Source organism: Anastrepha obliqua, chromosome 4 (assembly GCF_027943255.1).
Source record: "Anastrepha obliqua isolate idAnaObli1 chromosome 4, idAnaObli1_1.0, whole genome shotgun sequence".
NCBI classification, from domain to species: Eukaryota; Metazoa; Arthropoda; class Insecta; order Diptera; family Tephritidae; genus Anastrepha; species Anastrepha obliqua.
The window spans coordinates 73,699,072-73,725,568 of record NC_072895.1 but is presented as its reverse complement, the minus strand read 5'-3'; the positions used below and the strand labels follow the sequence as shown (position 1 = coordinate 73,725,568).

Here is a 26,497-nt window from a genome sequence, read left to right as displayed (position 1 = left end):
CTTATATAGTTGAAGCTTCCAATGATGTTAGTTCCAACTTTACTATTTTTTCATTTTTGGGAACTAATACTTGATTTCTTTTCAATATGAAGATGCTAGCATTCATTTTTTTATTCGGCCTAGAAATTTTCTTCTAACAAATAGGCGCTTCCTCGTATTTATATTGAGTTTTGAACTAAAAGGACAACTGATAGATTGATAAATTAGATAAATTATTTGCAAAATTTCTTCTCTCGAAACGTATTATTTGTTGGAAATTCTGATTCCGAAATATTTTAATTTCATGGTCATAAGTGTGTACAGTGTACATCTATTTACACATTTACTTATACAGGGCCTGCCATCTATCGTTACGGATTTGAACTTATTTGAAGAATGGTAACACTTGGCTGTCATCTGATTTGACAGAAAATTAGTTGAATTCTTCCGCTGATCGAAAATGGTTGTGTATACGCTCAAAGAACGCTGGGAAATATTGCGACATTTCTTTGAAAATCATGGTAATGTTGCAGAATGTGTACGAAAATTAAGTACGGCAATGGGAAAAAGAAAAGCACTGAATGAAGCCTATGTGCGTTACTTTGCCTCGGAGCTGCGATTTCCGGGGTGCCGTCAAAGACCAGTGTTATGCCAACAAACTAGCAACAATTGATGCACTGAAGACCAACATACGCGATGTCATAGCTGAAATACAGCCGCATACAATCGAAAATGTGTTGAAAAATTGGACCGATCGTATGGGATGGTGCATGGCTAGCCGAGGCAGCCATATGAATGACGTTGTGTTCCATCATTAACCGGAAGGATTGTGCTTCAAAATAAAAAAAAAACAGTTTGGAAAAATATTGAGTAGTTTCTTTTTTATAGCATTTTTAATTCCGTAAAGTTATATGGCGGACCCTATACATATAAACAAGAATAGGATTTTTCAAATTATACTCAAATTAATAAATAAGTGTGTTTTTAAAATTACTGATTGTAATCACAAAATTTTCATAAAGGCAAGGAGCACATCTATATACATAGGTATGTATGTATAAGTTCATATGAAGTAAGTATTTATAAAACCTTTAAGCCGTAAAATTAATAAATAAAATATTATCATACACCGTTTTAGTATAGAAAGGCGCATTGCATGTTGCCACGTGCATATATTTAGTGCCCACTAACTTTAAATAAATTAACTATAGAATATAGAAAGTTATTTATTAACAGTGCGAAGTGTAGTAAAATTATCTTAATTAAAAAATTAATACAGAACGAATCAAAGAACGAGTGGTTGCATTATATTATAGATAAATAACTTCAGCCAACGAAGCTAAGTGCAGATCGAAAAAAAGCTGTGAGTAAATTAGCAAATGCTTACGTTTACTCAGTGCACTGCTTATATACTACTGTGGGCAAGAAATAAGGTGAATTTGTAAAAGTAAGGTGTTGTAAAATGAAAAATCTTTATTTATTCTTCTAAATCAATTCCATCCCCTTTAAAATAATCCTCTCTCGATGAAATACACTTTTGCCAACGATTTTTCCAATCCCCGAAACATGCCAAATAGTCCATTTCCGGTATAGCCATCAGCATCTTCTTCGATTCAGCTTTTATCTCGTTCCCCGGAGTGGTCTCTTGAGTTTTGGGAATAGCCAGAAGTCACACGGAGCCAAATCAGGCGAATACGGTGAATACGGAACGATATGCGTGGAATTTTTGGCGAAATGGTCACGAAGAACGAGTGCAGTGTGAGACGGTGCATTATCGTGATGCAAAAACCATGAGTTGTTGGCCCATAATTCTAGTCTTTTTAGACGAATTGCTTCACGTAAACGACGCATAACGCTCAAATAATATTCCTTGTTAACAGTTTGGCCAGGTGGAAGGAATTCATAGTGCACCACACCACGAAAATCGAAAAAAACTGTCATCATGACCTTTATTTTTGAACGACTTTGACGTGCTCTTTTCGGTCTGGCCTCGCCTTTAGCACGATATTCGCTTGATTGGTCGGTTGTTTCAGGGTCGTAAGCATAAATTCAAGTCTCATCTCCCGTAATGATGCATTTGAGCTTGTCCTGATAGTCTGAAAGCATTGTTTCACACACATCAACGCGACGACTTTTTTCTCTCCAAGAAATTGAGAGTTTTCGGTACCAAACGAAATTTGACTTTTCGATGGTTTTCACAGATTCTTCTGATATTCCGATCATATCAGTAAGGTCTTTAAGGTCAACCAACGATTTCTGAGCACTAACTCCTTCACTTTATTGACGTGTTGGTCATCTGTTGACGTCGATGGTCGTCCGGAGCGCTCCAAGTCATCAACACGTTCTCGACCCTCTTTGAAGTCTTTGTACCACTTATAAACATTTTTCTGCGACATGGTCGAATCACCAAATGCCTTCTGCAACATGCTAAACGTTTCCAAATCAGACATTGTAAAAATCGAAAAATGCACCTTTGGTCGTTTGGTAAACACAAGCGTAAATATATTACTGATAATGACATTCACTTGAAAGTTGGCCCAGATGTTATTAACAGTGCTCCCAACTGATGAGAAAAATAACTAGAGCGAAATTTTAATCCCGCGAAGTTTGACAAATAAATTCTCCTTACTTTTTGCCCACAGTAGTAAGTTCTTTTTTTACATTTTTATGTATTTTTTTAACCAAACCAAACTTAATTAACCCAATACACAATAAATAACATACATTTTTCTGTACATACATAACTGTACATATTTTTAGAGAAGGTTTGGTAAGCATTTCATATAGGCCATTAAATTTTTACGCACACAACTTTAGACTTAAAGCTGTCCAGAGAAATTTTCAACCCTAATTTTCTCATCAAGTCAGTCACCCTTTTCTGTTTCGACTTATCGACACTCACACTTTTTCCAGTGCATTAAAAATGCTTTTTGGAAAATTCAGCAACACATGTTGCCGAATCTGCAGATTTTCAAAAAGAGGCTGCTTTCAAATGTGGCTTTATTCAATGAAGCGTATATAATCTATTTAATCGCTTCATCGCTTACGCATGGAAACTTAAATGTAAGTAAAATTTTTAAAAGGAAATATCGAAGAAGTAAAACTCACTGAATTGGAGACATCACTTACGAAATGTTTGCGTTATGATTGTAGGACTAGCTTTTTATTATATTCCTATAATTCCAATCAACCATTCGAGTTTTCAACTCGTAGTGCACTGGTTCAGTCAATCACTTAAGTGCGGCGTGAAGTAAAACTTGCACTCGTTTTGATTCCACCATTGATTATCACACGTAAAATTAACAATGGGAAAATATGCTTTTATAAATATAGAAAATGAAAAAAACATATAAAGTTTTATGCTGCACGCACACATGTCACAACATTCATGCTTACTTGTTGAGTTTGTCTGTAGTTGACTCTGCCGCTGACTTGACGACTAAAAAGCGCTCGAAGAACTTTTCTGCTTTATTGGAATATTTTATTTTCTTATGTATGGGAAGCTATGTGTGTATATTATTTTTTAATTATGCCTTTCCATGAATAATTAAATTTCTTTTTCGCAGTTGATTATTTTTGTTTTATATTGAGTTCAGTGGGACGCATTACGCTTTATACAAAAAACGCGTTGTTGCCTTTTCTTCGGAAGTGTGGAATATGGTATATTTTATTTTCAGACTTACGCCAAAATATTTCTAAAAAAATCTGATTATTTTATTCCGTTTTGAAATTTTTAAACATATTAATGGATACCTTCTAAGCATCTAAGGTAGTTTTTTAGAAAAAATAGTTTTAAAAGGTTGAAGATGGTTGCAGTGCTTCCTAAACAGCTAAGCGGTGTCACTTAAAGCGTGAAAGTGGCATTTTGGTGCATTTCTCTACGATAATATTCCAACTATACCGCCGCCCCTTGGTCAAATTATTTTGGCTTCCTATTAAATTTACTCAGATCACCTATTGCGAAGCTCTATAAGTCTTTTGATTGTTTTATCCTCCTTCATACCACCCGGGTAAACTCATATGCAAATAACGCCGTTTTTCTCGCTATCGACCTTACGACTTCTATAGTTCTATTACAAGTATGAGGGAGCAATATTCCTGCAACAGGTTCGCTCTTCCAAGGAACCAACGTGTGATTTTTTAGCTATTATCCTTTTAAACAGTTGGTTTAAACAGCTGACGCACATTTCGTGCTTTGTTTCACCGTCAAACATCTTCAGTTTAGTCTATAATTTAACCGTGAATCGTCTTACAAACGAACAACACTTAAAAATCATTGAATTTTATTATAAAAATGGGTGTTGTGTTAAGAAAGTTTATCGCGCGCTTCCATTTTATGGTCAGTTTAATCGACCCACTGAAGCGGCTATTCGAGCTTTTGTGACTAAATTTAGAATAAAATTTACATTATTGGACATCAAACCACCAACACGCTTGCGTAGAGTGCGAACTGAAGAAAATATCGCAGCTGTATCGGCCAGTGTTAATGATGACCATCAATTATCGATTCCTCGCCGTTCGCAGCAATTGGGCCTCTGTTACTCAACAACGTGGAAAATTTTGCGAAAGGATTTAGGTGTGAAGCCTTTCAAAATACGGCTGGTGCAAGAATTGAAGCCAAATGACTTACCGCAACGCAGAATTTTTGGTGAATGGACTCTTGGAAAGTTTGCCGAAGATCCAGTTTTTTATCGAAAAATTGTGTTGAGCGACGAAGCTCATTTTTGGATCAATGGGCACGTAAATAAGCAGAATTACCGATTTTGGAGTGAAGATCAGCCAGAAGAATTGCAAGAGCTACCAATGTATCCAGAAAAGGTCACAGTTTGGTGCGGTTTATGGGCTGGAGATATCATTGGACCGTACTTCTTCAAAGATGCTGCTAATCGTAACGTAACTGTGAATGGTGAGCGCTACCGTGAAATGATATTCAGCGTTGTTTTGCCCAAAATGCAAGAGCTTGACTTGCATGACATGTGGTTTCAGCAAGATGTTGCCACATGCCACACAGTACGGGTAACAATGGACTTGTTGTCAGGCGAGTTCGGTAAACATTTTATTTCATGTTCGGGACATGTGAATTGACCACCCAGATCGTGCGATATAACGCCTTTAGATTATTTTTTGATGGGCTATGTGAAAGCTCATGTCTATTCAGACAAGCCTGCTTCAATAAAGGCATTGGAAGACAACAGTAAAGCATTTATATGTGAGATACCGGCCGAAACATTGGAAAGAGTATGCCAAAATTGGACTAAGCGGATGGACCATTTGAAGTGCAGTCGCGGTCAACATTTGCATGAAATAATCTTCAAACATTAAATTATATGGACTGTACTATCGATCTAAATAAAAATTTCATACATTTTTCTGAATTTTACGTGTGTTTTTTGAAAAACTTTCCTATAGCTCTTATAAAATCAGTGTAATAAATGTGACAACCCTAAATACGTATAGATAAATATTTATCTATTTTATTTTTATTCTTCTTGTCAGTTCAAGAAATTATAGGTCTGAAATGTCCTTCTAATTAAATTGAAAGCTCTTTCCAGTGTCACTGCTACGGTTTTATCCAGGTAGATTTCTGGCCAATCCGTCCGCTCTCTTGAGGAGAAATGATAACTAGCTGAGATTCTCAGTATAATTCCTTATTGCAATTATTTGCTGTGTAGCTTGAATTTGGTTATTAATAGACCTTCATTATAATTTTGTAGAGGCTGTTCTCAAATTGTGAGAAAATACTTTTTCTAACATTTTTACCACTTGCCTTCAGTCGATTTCGTACTCGGACTATGACGTACGGTGATTGCTTGACTATCATAACATAATCCTAATTCCTACCCCTTCGGAATAGAGGACGATAGTTTCCTTATTTCCTTATTTCCTAATTTTTTTAATTTTTAGCCTTAAATCATAATTTTCTGTTATCATTACACACCCCACAGCATGCACATAACTTCTGCTCAAATATGAACGAGACGTTATCAATAAAACGGTCCGCGGATGACATATGGCAGAAATAAATTTTTTTTTTTTTTGGTAAGACTGTTATAAGCTTCCATGGCAAATTTCAGCGTGATATGTCACATAGTTTGTTTTCTGTGCTACTGTAAACAAGTCAAGCTCGAGTGTGTTCTTCGAATTCTCTTTTATGACTTCAATTGTCTCAAAATGTTTTCCACGGAGCGGCAACTTGAGCTTGGGGAACAGGAAAAAGTCACATGGAGCCATATCAGGCGAATACGGTGCTTGCGGAACGATATTAACATTATTTTTGTTCAAATAATCGCGAACAAGACGTGATGTATGAGCTAGTGCATTATCGTGATGCAAGAACCATGACTTGTTGTCCCACAATTCCTTCCTTTTAAGACGAATGTTCTCGCGCAAACGCTTTAAAACGTCTAAATAATATTCAGCGTTAACCGATCGGTCTTGCGGAAGGAACTCTGAGTGCACCACATCTTCGTAATCGAAAAAAAAACAGTCAGCATAACCTTAATTTTTGAGCGACTTTGGCGTGGTTTTTTGGGTTTCGGCTCCTCCGGGGAGGGCCCTCTTTGAACGATTTATACCACTGGAAAACACGTGCACGCGATAGAACGGAGTCCGCATAGGTTGTCTGCAACATTTTTAAGGCGTCTGAAGCCGAAATTTTGTTGGAATAACAAAATTTCAAACAAATTCTTTGTTCAACTTGAATTTCCATCGTTAAATTTGAAGAACACACTCGAGCTTGACTGGTTTACAGTAGCACAGAAAACAAACTATGTGACATATCAAGCTGAAATTTGCCATGTAAGCTTATAACAGTCCTACCAAAAAACAAAAAAAATTATTTTTGCCATATGTCATCCGCGGACCGTTTTATTGATAACGTCTCGTTCATATTTGAGTAGAAGCTATATAGTAATATATTTTTAATTTTTAATTTGAAAAAGAAAAAAACTAAAAAAAATGTATATCTCTATCATTCTCTTCTGGAATGAAACGTACCTAAAAGCTTATTTCAAAAGCTAGTTTCGCTACCTTGAAGTTCCTGGCACTATCTACTGTCTTTATGTTATTTGTGTAGTAAATTTACTTGCATACGTATGTATAATACTTTGTGTACACTTACCACATAGCTCCCACCAGCAAAATATTTCACCATCCATACACAGACATACTTCACATGGGTCTAATCTCGGTACCTGTAAAAAGAGTTTAGAACAATTTAGTAGCTAATTATTTTAAAAGGTTAGAATAGTTTTAATGATATTTTATTGTTTTCTAAGTCTGATAACAAAGGTCTGCAATAATAGTTTGTTGGGCTCTCTGACTGTATTTCCGTTGATTCTTATGCAAACCTCTGTCTAGACCTCCCTTTGATGAGGCAAATCGACCACTTTGCGTCGTAAGACTTTTACACTAAAGCACACTACTTTGCGATAATAAGGCGACTGAACGACAGCCGACTGAAATTTATCTATCCACTACCAAAATAATAAGAAAAAAAATGCTTATAAGCTACTTCGGCATGCAAAATTTGTGCATCTTTGGAGAGATTGCTAAATAGTATCATAAATGCGAGTAACTGAAACAGTTCCGCATGTAATGGAAATTAAGTATTGCTATGCACTACACTACGTATTAACTATATTACGTCTCCTTTATGTGTACAATATATGAAAACTCTAGCAATATATGAAAACTACGTGAATTACTGTCAAAAGTTATTATTATACAACTACCTATACATATAAGTCATCAGCTAAGTATTTCAGGAATCGAAAATAGCAAGAAATATATTAGCTTAGTCTGAGCTTAATTAATTCAACGAACGATAAAATGCCGACCGCAAATATTTCTGCAAGAAATGTGTATATGACACTGAAACGTGCCAACTTCCAAAGACACTTGACCACTTTCTCATTCGAAACGGTATAACTAATATTAGAATTCCACATATAGAACACAGGCACTAAACCTGCCAGTGAATCACAGAACCAGGAAAGCAAATGCCGCCATAAGTTAAGCACCGAAAGCGTTGGTAGTGACAGTAAAGGGTTAGTCAAAAGACGCGCTTAGATGTTGTTAAAATAAAACATGTAAAAATTTAGATTCTTTGAAATTTTAACTATTTTTATTCAATTATATGGCTCTTAACAGTTCTATGAAAAAATTACACCATGACCACGACTAACTAGAGGTAAAATCGGCCAAACAGTCGATTCATGAATGCCTAATTGTTGAGAATGTCGAGATATCGTTGTTGAAGGTTGTTCAGCAACACTGTGTGCTGTGTGAAAGTCCAGTTTGTGTTCTCAATCTATGAATTCTCGACACATTCCGACGATTATTTCCACCAAAAAAATCACGAATTTTACCATATCTGGTTCTTGGAGATCGACCATTTTCATAATTAGTTTCAATCATTTTAACGACTTTATTCTATCGCGTGAAATATCTATTCTTCTACTTCACTTATTCACTTCTGGCATCTATGCATCACTTTCGAAATACCCTTAAAAAGTCCTGACCATAACTATGCATCAGAGTAACTCACACACCAACAAAGCTGAGTGCCTCTGTACGCAACTGAGAGTGTGGGACAAGAGAAGTCGAGATGATGAATTATGGGGCCACTATTCGCAAGCTAACGTATGCCACAAAAGCATGTCAAAAGTGAAGAGGTGCACTGCACGTGTGCTCTGACTTTTTATTTCGTTTTATGGGTGTAGGTATACGCTGGCGTCAACACATGCTCGCGTTATACTTGTACCCTGCAGGAAAAATTAGTGATTCACAACTGCTGAAATTTTCATGAGCATGGAACTACGAGTAAGACAAGTTTGTTTGACTTCTTTTGTATAAAGAAGCTTTTGATGAGCTTCATTTGGAAAATTTATAAGTTGTCGCTGTTTTCTGTTTTCAATGGTTTCTCACTGTCAGTCCAGGTATATCTAGACATTAAAATTTTGATTACTTAAAGAGCAAATTATAAAATATGAGCAAACACAAAATACATATGACCCTCGGGTATGAGGTTGTAGGAGGAGTGAAAATGGCGATATGTCCATAGAAAATTAAGTGCCAGGTTTTCTTCAGCCATTATAAAAATAAATACAGATGGGATACAGCGGCATTAATTGTTGTATTGATAACAACTGAGAACTGGAAGAACGGCTCACGGCGCCGGTTTGGTTTTCGATAAAAAAATTGATACCGTAGCTGCAGACTTACACATCCTTGTAGATAGAATTTAAGTCTGTCGGAGCTGCAGGAGCTGAATAATGATAATTGTTTAAATTTGCTTCAATATTTCAAAGTTTAGGCGACTGTTGAAATTTCAGAAAATCAATTGTTTTTATACTAAAAAGATGCCAACATTTCTTCAGTGGGCCAGACTCAAGTTTTAAGCGTTTACTTGCATTTATACAGTTATAATATATTCTACATGGACAAATGTTTCCGTCATTATTTTTTTATATTATATATTAATAATTTTGTATGATAATTGTGAATTTTTGTTTTCAAAAATTTTTATACAGTTTTTTTTTGACAAAGCTTCGTCAAAGAGAACCTGTTCTACCATATTTTTTTCCAACATTGCTTTTTAAAAAATAATTTGTACACCTTACGACACCCGTAATAAATGCCTTTTTCAGAATTTCAAATTATTTGATTTTTCCGCTCAATAAATGTTGATTCTTTTCGCCGCTAAAGTGCCCTAACTTAAACGAACACAAAGAAAGATTTCGAAACGAGTAAAGTTTGTCATGTTTTGTTTTATATTGAATTTAGATTTTTCCTCACCTTATTTTTCAAAAACATTGCATGTATTGGGGTCATAAACCATTTGAGAACAACTGTATGGCAATTTTTATGACGAGATCGAAATAAATCGAACTGCGGCCAATTTTATTATTTTTGAAATTTATAATATGGTAGAAAATTTCGGAGACACACTTTGAATTTAGCGTATGAAAATCTAAGGAAACCAATTAACATCTTATTAGCGATGTGGTTAGATAGTATAATTTTTTAAATGTCAAACAAAAACTTATAGGTGTTTATGCGGGGCTGTTAAAAAACTAAAAATCTATAAAATTGTGCAACACAAACAAAATTAACCACTTTTTTATCTAAAATTTATCTCACTTCAGTTTTTCCCTGCTGGGTGCCCTAAGCTTTTAGCGTAATTGACGTGATTGTGTGTTTTAGTTTAGATTTGTGAGCTTTGGTGTAGCTTACCTTTTGACCGTGTGTGTATTTGTGGCCATTGTTGTGACATGATGCCGCACGTTCATGCGGTTGCAAATCATCCACGTCCGCATCTGCTTCCGATTCGATGTCGTCGTCCAGTTCTGAATTGGTTGCGCTGCTCCCTCCAATACCACTACTAACTCCCGCATGATTGTCAGCACTTTCATAACGTTCAGTGGATTTTTCCGTCTTCAACATTTGTTCCGACAGCAGACGTGTATCATATTTAGCTTTCGACTGCTCAGTATCCAAGTCGTAGGAGAGTTGGTCATGATCCTCGAAATACTCAAAAGGTGCTGCAATAGCTGGAAGATAAAAGAAAATGGGTAGTGTGAGAAGTATTAGAAAAAATAATAAAGGGGGAAAATAAATGTTTGTGAGTTAAGGAACAAGTAAAGTGTAACAAAGGTCGCATTCTTACGATTACGAGTATGAAAGTTGTGAGGAGGAGGGATGCGCAATCAGAAGGGGTGATTAGCCATCATATTAGGTATGCGAGTATATCAGGCAATGCCACTTTTGAGTATTATGTATCTACTTACTATTATACGTACCGAATATTCGATCGATATGCAAACAGGTGTAATTAGTAGTTACTTAATGTACGAGGTAGAAAGAAAAGTAGAAAAGTATTCGACTTTGCTTTTTATTTCTAACACCTGACAAATTTGAATTACGCGCGCTTGCATAAGCAGACCTGTAACCTTCCTCCACATGTGTGAATTTTTTCCCGCCTGTCGCTAGCATCAGTTTCTGTCAAGCAATGTGAACGTAACATGGTATTTAGTGCACTCATCGGTTTTTGAATACGTCTTGGTGACGTGGAATGCTTCCGCTGTGACGACTTCATTTTGGTTTCCGGGTCATACCCGTACACCCAGGACTCATCACCAGTGATAATCGTGTTCATGAAGTCAGGATCACTGTTTATGGAGTTCAGCATGTCCTGTGAGACTTTAACACGAAGTTCCTTTTGCTCCGCCGCCAGCAGCTTCGGCACAAATTTAGCCGCCACGTCACAGTGGAGTGAACCGAAAAAGTGCTGATATCTACCTCTTCTGCAGTTTCTCGTATAGTCACACGACGGTCCCGCATTACCACAGCGTTCACTTTGGCAATGACATGCTCATTTTGGTTTGTTGGTTACTGACCAGAGCGTGGCTCCGCCGATGTGCGACCGTTTTTAAACCGATTGAACCACTCCTTAATATGTGTGATGCCCATAGCATCGTCACCGAAAGCCGTCCGAATCTTTCGATTCGAACTGGCTATGGCCCAGTTTCTGGCAAAATTTGATGCAGTAACGCTGCTCCAATCGTTCCGTCATTTTGCTTGTATTCAAAAACCGACGAGAGCACTAAATACCATATTACGTTCACACTGCTTGACAGCAAGTGACGCTAGCGACAGGCGGGGAAAAAATTCACACATGTGCAGGAAGGTTACAGGTCTGATTATGCAAGCGCGCGTAATTTAAATTAGTCAGGTGCTAGAAATAAAAAACAAAGTCGGATACTTTTCTAACAGCCCTCGTAAGTAATATGAACGTATTACTGAGCATAGTCTAAGTTATTACTGAAAAAAATCTTAAGCAGGGGCTTCATATAATTATCAAGAAAAATTTTTTTCCTAAAATTGTATCCTAAAAATTTAAAAAAAAATTTCAACATTGAATAGAACTTTGCTTTTTCCAAGGTTTGTCTACTGGCAGAATAAGGAATTCAAAGCTAAATCTTTTTATTTTTTTTGACATTAAGTATGCTATTTAAGAATTTGTCAAGGAATTTATATAGATCGCTTAATGGGCAGTGCTAAAATTGATAAAGTAAAATAAACAAAAATTATTTAAATAATATACTGTACAAAACAATAATCTACTTGCATAACTACATTTTAACAACAATTTAATAACAGTTCAACTATTCATAGTGTATATTTATTCTTTTATAGCATTTAATAGGTCACTTGGTCGAGCTCTCTTTAGGCGTCTTTAAGTTTTTCTTTCACTATCAGTTTGTTAAGTTTTGACTTTTTGTGTGTGTGTACTTTGTCAAAGTGTTGTAATCTTTTTAATTTCTTCATCTACTGTTGCCATATTAAAAGTTCCATGGTTGTCATCATTTATCGTATGTTTGTCAGACTTGGTAAAAACTCAAAGAATCTTCGATGGTTGCCGTTGGATTTTTGTATATGAGTATTTTTAGCCGTCCCCCACACCTGTAGCCCCTGTAACCAGATTGTCTTAACCATTATTAAGCAACAGCTTGCTCTGTATATTAAGTTTAGATTTTGGGCAGACTAATCAATGAAGTTGTCGGAGTTTTTCTTTTATTTCTTTGACCTTTTGCTTTGTGTGGTGATTCTAATTTATATTATTTTCGAGTCCAAGTGAATTCCCAGGCATTTAGGTTGGTTTCTATTGTAAGTGCTTTGCCATTTATTTAATTGGAACTGCGGTAGATTTTGTTTTGGTAGTAAATATGAACTGTACGGGTTTGTTCTCATTTATTTTTAGGCACCAGTTATTAAACCATTCCTTAACTGCGTTTGTGTATCGCTGCTATTTTAGCTGCTTAGTAGCGGTGGTTAAGATTTTATCTGATGACAGTAGTTTGGTATCGTCTGCGCACGTGGCAATTGATGAATTGGTTTCGTCAGGAGGTGGTATATCTACGGTGAACCCCCGGTAGGGTTTCTGGAGCGCTTGAACAATTATTGAGGTATTTAATATAGAAATTTCGGTCGGTTAGGTTGGTTTTTAGCTCTATCTTTCTCTTTTATATTTATCGTCAGAAGGTAGTATTGTTGTCATTTTGTGAAGTAAACCAGCTTTGTGTTACACTTTGTCAAACGCTTTAACAACTTCCAAAAATACTTCTACATCGTAACAATTGCTTGCAAGGTCTGGTTGGATTTTATGTGTAACTATGGATCTGTTGGATCGTCGAATATTTTACCTAAATCCAAATTGATTTTTCGGTATTATACGTTTTTGACGTGATAACGTCTTATAATTCGATTTAGCCGGCTGCACGCACGAAAAAATGTGTCGTTACCTTGCTCATTAGTGTTACCTTGCTCATTTGTCGTTACCTTGAATGAACTGCAAGCGAAAGCGCGGAACGAACAAAGCAAACGAACGGCAACGTTCGACATCTTGCTCTCTCCTACTTAAGTGAGCGTATATATGTATGTATATGCGCATATGTACATACATAAATTCGCGTATTTGTATTTGCATATCCCTTCTTATTGATTTTTATTAATTTGATTTACTTGAAGGATTTAAAATAAAACCAAGTTTGTTAATAATACCTGTTGTTTTAATGTTATTATTATTAATTTTTTTATTATATATGAAGGAAAAAATGTATGGTAATATTTACCATATACTTATAAGATATGTTGTATACTAATATATGTATATAAACATGCATATACATATACAATTTCGCGCAATTTTCAAAAAGAACAAATCTATATGTAAAGATGCATACAAGTCATATGGATATATCAAATATACGAATCTATTCCGTATGCAAGCAAATGTAAGCTAATGTGCTTGAACTGCAAGCGAGAGCGCGGAACGAACGACAAAGAGCACAATCGGCCCCCGCGTTCGGCAACGTTCGACATCTGGCTCTGTCCTACTTGAGTGAGCATATATATGTATGTATATGTATGTATATGCGCATTTGTATATAAATTCACATACTTGTATTTGCATATGCCTTCTTCCTGTGTGCATGGTAATGAACCATTTCTCTGTTGAGAATAGGACGATGATAGAAAAAGTAGGAAATGAAAGGGAGTGTTTCGAGTGTAAAGAGTCTTGAAAAAGGCAAATCGATGATGGTGCCTCTTAGTGTTGTTGACTTATTAACGTCTGATGCACAATCGAAATTGAAGATATCTTTCATGAATTTGATAAATGTTTCGTCATTTTTCACGTTTGTGTAAATGTAACTTGACCTATTCCATTGCAATTCCATTTACCTCCTCCTCTATATCCATACAAAATATCTATCAAACAAATAAAATTAAAATTTTGTTTTGAAAATTGCAACCATTCCATCAATATTTTCTTATGACGTTGTCACGTTAAACTATCGTCAGTAAACCGACTTTACAGACAACCTCTTTTTTTGTCCATCATTTGGCTTAGTGGTTATTTTTGATATTGTTGGTGGTAAGCTTATTGGTCTATATGATGATACGGTAGTTGGATCTTGACCCAGTTTTGGCAATGCAATAATCTTATCAATTTTCCAGAGTTTCGGTAAATATTGTAAGTGAAACATTGCATTGAAAACATTTCGCAAAATAGTTAAGCCTTGGTTGATAACTCCGCTAATGCTTTTCCCGTTATCACGTCATACCGGTACTTTTTTATATAATATTTTATTCCTTTTTTGATGCAAGTTATTATTTCGTGTGCATTCGTCCTTTTTATTTTTGTAAAATAATAATAGAAGTTGTTATGGTTGTCGATTTTCTTCTAAGATGTGGGCCTTCACAAAATACTTTGAATGGGACAGCTAAGTTGTTAAGCAAATATTCCCCAATACAACTACATATCGCGTTGAGTGGCGCGCATCACAACCCAACTTTATCTTATCCGAAGAAATTTTTACTACTTAAGACTGTTTTTACGCCCAATAGAATTTTCCCTAGGAAAATAACATAGGCAAAAAGTGGTTAAGAAAAATTAATACGATATAAATTATGTACCTTAAACGTCGGGGAGTATGTGGAATTAAATTATTTACGAGGCGTGCTATCTTTTATTTGTTAAGAAAATAATCTTCTTCCAATCGTTCTACCAAGTAATTTCTTTTGCCTGAGGGACCATTTATACTACTTAAGTTTACCCATAAATTAGTCTCCGTGCTCCCAGCAAATCTGAAAAATGTAGCTGCAATTGAATTACGTGCGACGTTTGGCTCCTGATAAAGAAATAAAATAAAAGATCCCCTTAAATGCATTTAAACCGATTTGCCAACATAATAAAATAATAAAAGTAAAATGAAAAAAAGCCATGAAATTTTTTGCCTGATTTCCATGCAAACGCGCGTCGTCAGCTAACCACATCAATACGCCATTTGGTGTCATCTAAATATACATAGGAATATATGTACATATAACATATATATATATACTTATACATTCAAAGAACATAAAACGCATGAAAGTCACGTAGCAAAGCATCTGAAAAATATTTGCGTAAATATTTTTTTTAAATGCTATTGTCCATAATATTTCATTTTATTTTATTTTTATACAATTTACTGGCATTCTGCTGAACCCAACTCAGTTTTTTTTTTTGTTTTTTGCATATTCTTCCCATCTATTTTAGTGCTTTGCCAACTTTTCGTCAACGTTTTTGTTCAAAATTTTTGAGTTGGTTTTTTGTCTTTTAACTTTTTGAATGGCTTAACTGCTTCGTTGGCTGGCAGACTTTCAGCACGTGGGCATATCGAGCGAATTTTTTCCATGCGTCGTTTTTTTCTTTTCCAACATTCCCTATCGAATCCCTTCCCATTATTGCTTTTGTTTTTATTTGCTTTTAAGTTGTTTTATTTTGTTTAGCTTCTCATTTATTTCGTAGGCAACAAATGTCACTCGAAGGAACGGCACTTTAGGAATTGTCATCATTGTAGGTTGCTAGAAAATGTGAGAAATGCAAAACGCACACAAAGCATAAAGGGTTAAAAAAATAAAATAGTCAAAGCAATGGTGGAAGTAAGGGTAATGGCGATGATTTCGAAGTAAATCATTCTAATGGGCATACTCGAAGTGGGATGACTAAATGGGGAAACGTGATTGTGTTGTAATGCGGGTTTTCAGTAGTGATATAATAATTTTGTATATGAAAACATTATTAATATATTTTGTGTTTTGCTTATATGATTTGGTATTGGCAAAATACCACTCAGGCTTTTGCATTTTTGTTAAGATGAAATTTAATTTAAATAAATAAAAATTTGTGTCACAATTTTAATTCAGGGATCAGAAACTTTAAGCGCTTTTACTACAATTTTTTGTCGAAATAATCGGCTCTTTAGGAATACTTTGAGTGATATAGTGAACAAATTCGAGTACATACTCGCTAGCAATTATTTTTACATAAGTCAGTTAGGTTAGATGGCGCTTCGATCGAAGTACCGGAAATATTTCAGTTGTGTGTGCGTCATTTTAAACTGAGAAAAATTAGGCGACTTCATGCCGTTAACTGGAATTGGAAATATCCCAATTCTCAAGGTGCTGAATTTTACTTAAAGATATAGAAAATGATAAGCGTCCGACTGTGTTTCTGCTTTGAAAAAGCTCCTCATAAAAACCATCTGTCGTTCGAACGCGACATAAAGCTTTAACGGAACAACATCAAGACGAAAGCCACAAATTAGAGCTCTGCGAAATAACTAACTTAGGAGGTACGTGCTAGCCATATATCGAGTGTTTTTTAAGAGGTTGGGAACTTAAAATCATAATACAAAACAGAAATATTGTTGGAATGATTTTTTTTATTATAATCTGGTAGGTCATTTGATTTGGCGGCCGCTGTAGCCGAATGGGTTGGTGCGTGATTACCATTCGGAATTCACAGATAGAACGTTGGTTCCAATATCGGTGAAACCAAATTAATAAAAACATTTTTCTAATAGTGGTCGCCCCTCGGCAGGAAATGGCAAACTTCCGAGGGTATTTCTGCCATGAAAAAGCTCCTCATAAAAATATCTGCCGTTCGGATTCGGCTTGAAATTTTGGAACAACATCAAGACGCACACCACAAATAGGAGGAGGAGCTCGGCCAAACACCCAAAAGGGGGTACGCGCCAATTATATATATATATGAAATTTATTTCTTGAATATGATATCCAGTATATGTCTGCTGTGGCTACGAGTTGGATGGTCCATTCATTCAGTGCAATTTTTAACTACCTTTCTCAATAAATATGGTCGTATGGTGTCAGTGGTGGCTTGAATATTGCAATAAATCGTTTGCTAAGCACGCTGTTTGGCAAGTTGTGCCATCTTGTTGGAACCAAATGTCTTCGATGTTTAGCTAATTAATTTTTGGAAACAAAAATTTAGTCACCAAGGCTCGATAGCGCTCGCCATTTACCATAACAGCAACTCCTTCCTCTTCTCAAAAGAAATAACGACCGATGACCCCTATGAACTTTGTTTCAAAATACTATAAATCTCCACATTTCACCAGCATCGTTCTGGTGTTAAACAATTCATGATGACTTGCGAACCTTACAGAACAGAAATGTTAACACAGTTTGCCATTCGCAGCCGCCAAACACACTCTCTCAAGTAATGGAGTCTCTTTCCATTAGAAGTGCCGAACCTTTTTCGATTGGGTGATGCAAACGTTCTGTTCATACGTATGATATCCTGTTTCAACTTAGATAAATAGGCAATTAGAAGATAAAAAGGAAACCGAATGCAATACTTCAAGTAAAAAACGTGCGAAAAGACGAAGTAGCTTATTGGCCAATATTTTCGGACAACAGAGGGCGCTGCAACAAGCCGCTGTGTATAGGTATTCCAAGAGTAAAATATTCTAAATCCAACTGTTTTATGGAATTTAACGCTTAAGGATTTATGCACAGAACTAGAAGCATTGTAAGTTACTTCGGACCCCCGGTGGCAGAATTAAGAATTAAAAGCTAAATTAAAAATGAGAAAAGTTTATTTACATAACTATTACAAATAAGACCAGTACGATTAATGATTTGCTCTAAATGTTGACCTATACGTAAAAGTCACTCTTGGTTTCTGAACTCCATAGTCCGTGCCACTCGGTAGAGAAGTCATGTCGGAGTGCCTCTCGAACGATATTGTCTTTTAGTGCTGAGATGATTGCTGGATTTGTTTCATATACAAGGTGGCGCAAAAGTAACCTTGCGATGTTTTTTGGCTGTAATTTAAAAAATAAATGAAAAACTTTGATTCTTCTTGTGGATTATTTTTATTTGGTCCTTTAATTTTTTTACATCAAGTCGAGAATATGATGTCATGTAAATGGTCGCCGCCACAGTTGATTGCCATTTGAGCCCTTTTTATGGCATTTTCCATCACTTTGGCCAAAACTTCCGGCGATAGGTCCTCACATTCTTGACGGATATTGTCTTTAAGCGCTGTAAGAGTCTGAGGCTTGTTGACATAAACCCGCGACTTCAAAAAGCCCCACAAAAAGAAGTCTGGAGCGGTCAAATCAGGCGATCTTGCTGGCCAGTACAAATCGCCAAAACGGGAGATTAGGCGCCCGGGAAATGCATCCTTCAGCATATCGGTTGTGGCACGTGCAGTGTGTGCCGTTGCACCGTCCCGTTGGAACCACATGTTTTTCAATCCCAATTCATCAAGTTGCAGCAAAAAGAACTCGTTGATCATTGCTCTGTAGCGCTCGCCATTCACAGTAACCGTTTGGCCCGCGACGTCTTCGAAGAAAAAAGGTCCGATGACTCCTCCAGCGAAAACAGCACACCATACAGTGACTTTGAGCGGGAGTAATGGCTCTTCGTGGGTTACACGCGGATTTTCAGTGCCCCAGAAGCGTAAATTTTGCTTATTTACGTACCCGCTAAAATAGAAATGGGCCTCATCACTCATGATTAGTTTTGATGAAAAAGCATCTTCCTCTTGGTGGTGATTAAGGATGGCTTGAGCGTATGTTAGACGCGATTGGCGGTCAGCAGCTAACACCTTGTACCAAAATTCGCTGTAAAGACCGTCGACTGATACCCATTTGCGTGGCACGTCGCCTGGTCGATGTCGACGACGCTTCCATGACATCCTCGGCTACAGCAGCAATATTCTCTGCAGAACGGCTACTCCGGGGCCAGTCTCTTCGAGGCGAGCGGCTAAACGTCGCAGTGTTTCACCAGTAGGCGTTGGACGGCGAGGAAATCTGCGATGAAATTTACGTTGTGCCAAAGTCACCGACCGATTATTGGTCAAATAAATAGTCAGCAATATTCCGCGTTCTGGAGCAGTGTAGCGTAACATTGTTTATTAACGTGTATTTCGCATGTGTTTACTACACAAATGTCAAAACAGAACTGACATTAGGGGGCAATCGCAAAATCTATAGCATTTTCTGATAGGAGGATTACTTTAGCCCCACCTGATACTTTAGTTTTGATATTTCACCACATAAAAAAATTCATTGCTCAAAACTTTTGTTTACTGAAAGAAAGATGTTCGTTACTTTTGCTTATTTTTTGTTATCTTTATTTATTTAAATGAAAATGGACTTCATCACTCCGAAACGTAGTGTTTAGCGTAGAAATCGCTGCAACATTATCTGCAACAGAAAATTGTACGCAAATTGTAATCGTTAGGTTTAAGCGCTTGCACGATTTGAATTTTGAAGGGGTGATTCCAAGATCCTTCCTCAATATTTTATCCACAATAGTTTTTAGAAGTCCCAGGTCAGTTGCTCCCTTGCGAACGGATTATCGTGTAAACTTGTAGCAACGAGTTTAATATTTTTATTTGTTCTCGATGACCGGCAGGACCTCGGCCGTGGTCTCTTTGCCACCGAATTCATTTCCCGGAACCTTCGCATGATTGAACGAATGAAGTCTTCACTTCCGGATCACGTAAGCGTTGAATATTATAATTTTGTACAATATATTTATTATATTATACAATTTTAAGCCGTCTCCGAAAGGTGGATTTTTCTTATGAGGAGATTTTTCACGGCAGAAATACACTCGGAGGTTCGCCATTGCCTGCCGCGTAGCGACCGCTATTAGAAAAAACTTTATCATCATTTTGGTGTTTCACAGAAATTCAAAAATTAGTCTTCCGAATGTAGTCACGCAGCAACCCATTCGGCTACGGCGGCCGCCAATTAACTCATACGAATAACGAAGCTAACCCGCTCGCCTCCCCGCTCATACGCTAATCGAATTACTTAATTTTTAAATTATTTATCAGAGCAAAGGAAAAGTAGAAAATAACTTATCTGAACGAAATATCTACTATGGGCCTACTTATGTAATATCATTTTACGAGGAATATTTTTACCTATGATTTCCAAAAAATTAGCTAATAAGCTACAAGTTTAAATATCAGTGCATTTATAAGATCTCAAGATAGTTAAAATATTCGTGACATTTCTTCCTCGGAAATTTTCGCTAAGGCTTTTTTAGACTAAATCTCAGTAAAAGAGCATAATATTCTACAGAAATAAAAATAGCAATTAGTATCCATTGCGCCTTAAGATATGCAACACTTTGTATTTCTTCTTTCATAGGGATTTAACTACTTCTTCAGAATGAAAGCTATTTAAACAAAATTAAAGCTTTTAAACAATCATACACAAATAAGTTACTTCATTAATATGCTATTTTTTCATGGGCAAATATTTTTGCAAGGATATTTATTACTTATGCAAATTCTGACAAGGTCGGTTGGAATTAGTCTTATTCTTGGAATCAGAATACCCTTCCCTTGGACTTTCCTATCGATCGACTTGCAAAAAGCTAGAAATTTGTTCATCGAAAAGCATTTTATATAACAAACTACCGCAATGTTCTACCAACCACACAGAAATCAAATGACGTGAGAGGGCCTCATAAACAAATTTGTTGTAGTTATGACTACCAGAAGGAAGATATACAATACTCATATAATAAATATAAATAATAAAAGAATTTACATTAAACTTAAATCTTAATAACTTTTTTATTGCTTAAGAAACATAGATAAGTATTTAAAAATGAAGACTTAAAACTTAATGTTAGCAAAACTAAACTATTATGGTATAAGATCTACAAAATACTTAATATCTTTGCTTTAGAGGCTTCAAAAAATCGATTTTTTCGTGGATTTTTTTGGGAAGGAAAGAAATACTTGATTAAAACGAAACTTTCAGGTGTTATTGTTATATATTTTAGCAGTCTTCTCAAATTTTTTCATTAATATATATGTCATATTATGCCTGGTACAAGCATTTTGCCGAGGCGCCTCGAGTGTGCATGTGTCGTGCAGCGGGAAAGATGCAGGTCGCAATTTTCATCAGAAACCAAAAACCCAACAAATTTTTTATTTTAGTATAGTATAGCTTCTAGTTAAACTAAGAAAATTAAACAAAAAGTTAGAAATTCAACAATTTTTCGCTAATAAAAAAAATCATTTTTTTGGAAAAACTAATTCACTTTAGATTGTTTAAAAAGTGAGTTAATCATAATTTCTTAAGGTTTTTTAGGTTCAACTAGAAGAGCATTTAATTCCGAATACAATCAATGTTATACCGTTTCGATAGGACGTTTAACTTTTTGCCTATCTTTCCTGCCAATTAGGAAAAATCGTAAAAATAAAAAACCGAGAAATCGCGCGTCAAAGCTTTTGTATATAAAAAATCCGCTCGTATACCTGCTCGACGCTTGCTCACAATTTCTTCTGTAACTGCGAAAATATTTTGAATTTGCTTCTGAAATTTTGAGGACACATTTTTGGATAGTTTGGGAAGAGATTTATGCAAAAAAAAAAAAAATTGATTTTTTGAAGCCTCTAAAGCAGGCTGCCCCCTTAACAAAACTTCAGCAACTTTTAGAAATTATTTTGAATATGGTTATGGTTGGATTACTTTTTTGAATTTTCCACTTATGATTTGAAGATCAATATTCAAAACTACTTATAAAGTCAACAGAGTGGAGTTACATATAAACATATCAAGTATATGTACTATTTATACTCGTATGTAGAAGTGTTCATATGCAAATGTTATCCTTTTTGTTATGCCTCCAAAGTGTGGAGACATATAAATCATAAAGCTTTTACACGCGCAAACAAAAATTAAATGAAAAAAATACTACATAATAATAATAAAAGGAAAGAAAACAAGATGTTGGGGCAATGTTATGTGGCCATGACTCCTATTTACAAACACACATATTCCCGCCCACATACATATATCTATTTGAAAACACACCATGTGTTTTACTCAATTGAAACTCAGTTGCTATGTTATTCGCATTGTAAGTGCATTGTTATTGTTATTATACTGAGCATTTTTCATTGAAATATGCCTTGAATTGTATTTGATTCTAATGTATGTATTGCGTATGAATAACACCGTTTGAAATTCGCTGTATCGGGTTGTAAAATTCAACAATAGCTAAAGCGAAATGAAAATGCTGTTAAAGTTTTTTTTTTCATCTTGCTCTACTAAGCGCAGACCCTTAAAATAAATTCTCTTCTTTCCATACTGTAAAATAGTGCTCGTAAATATGAAGTGAAAAATGTGTGTGTATGTCTGTACATATTCATCTTTGCATATGATGCTCAACTTACTACGAGTATGTATTAGAGAAATGATTTATTCACATAAAGGAATGCTTCAAATGTTACATTTTTCTTACAAGAAATTTCCCATTGTAAAGTGGAGTGGAGCACATACCCATGCATGTTTGTATGTATATACTTACGAGCATATACAATACGAGTATTGCTCGTTTATGGGCTAAAGTATGAGTTGTTTTGAAGAGCTGCATAGCTTTCTGCTGCGAAGGGAATGAGCGGTAAATTGAAGTTGTATATTTTATTCAACCGTTTATATTTATGCCATTAAAGTCAAAAATAAATATACATATTTACGTTCTTATTTGGGTGTGCATCCAGAATAAATTTTGGGATCGTTTCACGCGAATTTAATTTTTCAATTATTAAATTTTACGTATTTTGACGAATCGGCTTGTAGTTCCAAAGATATAATCAAAAATACTATAAAAATCAAAAAGAAATAAAAATGCATGCGAATCTGATGGTAAATGAGAAACTGAAGGAAGGCATTGATAATTACCAAAGGTGACGTTACTAGACATTATTAAAGTTAAATAGTGTTCACCTCCTGTTTTGCGGTATTTTAAAAAATTTACTGTTAAAAAAACGACTACTTCTATAAAACTTGTGTATGCTTCAGCATTCACATTATTTCTAACAGGTATTAATAAACACTATACAGTTTTTATAAAAGAGTATAAGCACCATCAGTTTTGAAATAAAGATAAACATAAACTTATGAAAGCACCACATACTGACAGGCTTATAACAGGTGACGCTAAAGTAATCCTTCTATCAGAAAATGCTATAAATTTTGCGATTGGCCCCTAATGTCAGTCCTGTTTTGACATTTGTGTAGTAAACACATGCGAAATACACGTTAATAAACAATGTTACGCTACACTGCTCCAGAATGCGGAATATTACTGACTATTTATTTGACCAATAATCGGTCGGTGACTTTGGCACAACGTGAATTTCGTCGCAGATTTCCCCGCCGTCCAACGCCTACTGGTGAAACACTGCGACGTTTAGCCGCTCGCCTCGAAGAGACTGGCACAACACGAGATGCTGCCAGGATTGCTGCTGTAGCCGAGGATGTCATGGAAGCGTCGTCGACATCGACCAGACGACGTGCAACGCAAATGGGTATCAGTCGACGGTCTTTACAGCGAATTTTGGTACAAGCTGTTAGCTGCTGACCGCCAATCGCGTCTAACATACGCTCAAGCCATCCTTAATCACCACCAAGAGGAAGATGATTTTTCACGAAGAGCCATTACACCCGCTCAAAGTCACTGTATGGTGTGCTGTTTTCGCTGGAGGAGTCATCGGGCCTTTTTTCTTCGAAGACGTCGCGGGCCAAACGGTTACTGTGAATGGTGAGCGCTACAGAGCAATGACCAACGAGTTCTTTTTGCCGCAACTTGATGAATTGGGATTGAAAAACATGTGGTTCTAACAGGACGGTGCAACGGCACACACTGCACGTGCCACAACCGATATGCTGAAGGATGCATTTCCCGGGCGCCTAATCTCCCGTTTTGGCGATTTGCGCTGGCCAGCAAGATCGCCTGATTTGAGCGATCCAGACTTCTTTTTGTGGGGCTTTTTGAAGTCGCGGGCTTATGTCAGCAAGCCTCAGACTCTTGCAGCTCTTAAAGACAATATCCGTAAAGAATTTGAGGACCTATCGCCGGAAGTTTTGGCCAAAGTGATGGAAAATGCCATAAAAAGGGCTCAAATGGCAATCAACTGTGGCGGCGGCCATTTACATGCCATCATATTCTCGACTTGATGTAAAAAAAATTAAAATCCACAAGAAGAATCAAAGTTTTTAATTTTTTGTTAAATTACAGCCAAAAAACATCGCAAGGTTACTTTTGCACCACCTTGTACTACTTATTTACTATTTTTAGTTTATACTTTTTTTTGATAAAACCTTAATTCTTTCTTTAATAAGTATTATTACTGGAAATATCATAAATATCAGACTGGAGTAATTTCAAACTTTGTACAAGATTTAATAAATTCGAAAAATTTTCATTGACAATTTACACTTTTTTATCAGAATTTGAGAACCAAATTAGTTAAGTAATTTTATAGCCCAATAAACTTTAGTCTAATAAAGTGCAAGTTTGATGTGTCTCAAATTTTTTATAATTCTTTCTATGACGATAAAAAAATGCCGTGGAGAGGGATAAGATGCGCAATAATGCAATGCGCATCGACCACGATTTCAATTATAAACCGATCAATATTGTGTTTAAGTGCATGAATCGGTTTTAAAAGGTCCGCTAACATCTATTTTTAAATTTCCTATTTCGCTGTAGCCGAATAGGTTCATGTGAGACTAAATTATAGGTTTCTCTATTTGTGGAAAAATATCAGGAATACAAATAGCTTAGCGAAATACCAAATAAAGGGTATAGGCGCCAATTATATAAATGTATATATCGATGGTTTTCGAGAAAAGCGACACAACTCAAAATTAACTCAAATTCGGAGTTTTGCCGTTAAAGGCAAAAATCAACTACAGAGTTTAAATATTTTTATCAGGAAAAGCGTCATAAGCGAATCTTGAAGCAATTCTGAGAGATGGCGTTAGTGTCGTTTTGTCAGGTGATCGAATTGGCGCGTAACTTATCTAGAAAACTGATCCAACTCAGTATTTTGTACATATTTTTGAATTATGTCACTTTTCTCGAAAACCATCGATATACTATATTACATTTACCTACGCCAAGCACAGTATGAGTACGTAAACTCCGCAGTATGTGGCTACCTGTAGATTGTAAGGCCTCACTAAACAATATTTTTAAAAACATATCATTAAAATCATATTAGGTGCGCAACTAAGTTCCCGCTGTTTGTCAATAGATGCCGCCAGCAGTGAGTGCTAGTCAATTGTAACATAACCTAAGCGTCATAAACCAAGCTTACACGTATGGTAAACAAACTGCTTCGACACATTAGTGATTTTGTTTTCGTATCATATACTTGTGGTTCTGTGAAAATGTCTGATTTTGTGCCGAATAATCGTCATTTGCGGGAAGTGTTGATTTTCCTCTTTCATTCGAAAAAAAAAACGGCGGCTGAAGCGCATCGAGAGCTACAAAAAGTTTATGGAGATGCTGCTTTAAGCGAAACAACTTGCCGAGATTGGTTCCGCCGCTTCAATGGCGGTGATTTCAATGTGGACGACCGTCCGCGTGAAAAAAGGCAAAAAACCTTCGAAGACGCTAAATTGGAGGCAGTGCTCAATGCGGATCCGTGTCAAACACAAGAAGAGCTTGCTTCAGTATTAGGAGTTACCCGTCAATCCATTTCCAAGCGATTGCATGCTTTGGGAATGATTCAGAAACAGGGGACTTGAGTTCCTTATGAGTTAAAACCAAGGGATGTGAACGTTGCTTTTTCGCCTGTGAACAACTGCTCCAGCGGCAAAGAAGGAAAGGGTTTCTTCATCGCATCGTGACGGGTGATGAAAAATGGATTCATTGCAGCAATCCAAAGAGAAGAACGTTATGGTCAAGCGAAACCATCTCTGGTGATCGATATCGACTTCAATTGATGGGATTGAGTCGAGCACTGCGCGAGCAGCGGCCGCAATACGCGGAGAGGCATGAAAAAGTGATTCTACAGCATGACAACGCTCGGCCTCACGTTGCCAAACCCGTTAAAACCTACCTGGAAACACCAAAATGGGAAATCCCACCCCACCCGTCATACTCTCCAGATATTGCGCCGTCCGATTATCGCTTGTTCCGATCGATGGCACATGATCTAGCTGACCAACAGTTCCATTCATATGAATGACATCAAAAAATGGTTTGATCCGTGGATAGCCTCAAAAGATGAACAGTTTACGAGATCTACCAGAAAGATGGGAAAAAGTAGTAACCAGCGATGGGCAATACTTTCAGTGATTCACTTGTAACCATTTTTTCAGAATAAAGTTGT

At 36.2% G+C, this 26,497-nt stretch overlaps 1 protein-coding gene across 1 annotated transcript in view; it reads right to left on the bottom strand.

The window, feature by feature from the left end:
* LOC129246170 (putative uncharacterized protein DDB_G0282129) overlaps window positions 1-26,497 on the bottom strand; it is an 84,963-nt gene that overhangs the window by 54,313 nt on the left and 4,153 nt on the right. The window contains exons 2-3 of the mRNA XM_054884747.1: window positions 10,216-10,532; window positions 7,100-7,172 (exon numbers count right to left, since the gene is read on the bottom strand). Of these exons, the coding sequence (XP_054740722.1) occupies window positions 7,100-7,172; window positions 10,216-10,532 (390 nt within the window). The remainder of the gene's footprint in view (window positions 1-7,099; window positions 7,173-10,215; window positions 10,533-26,497) is intronic.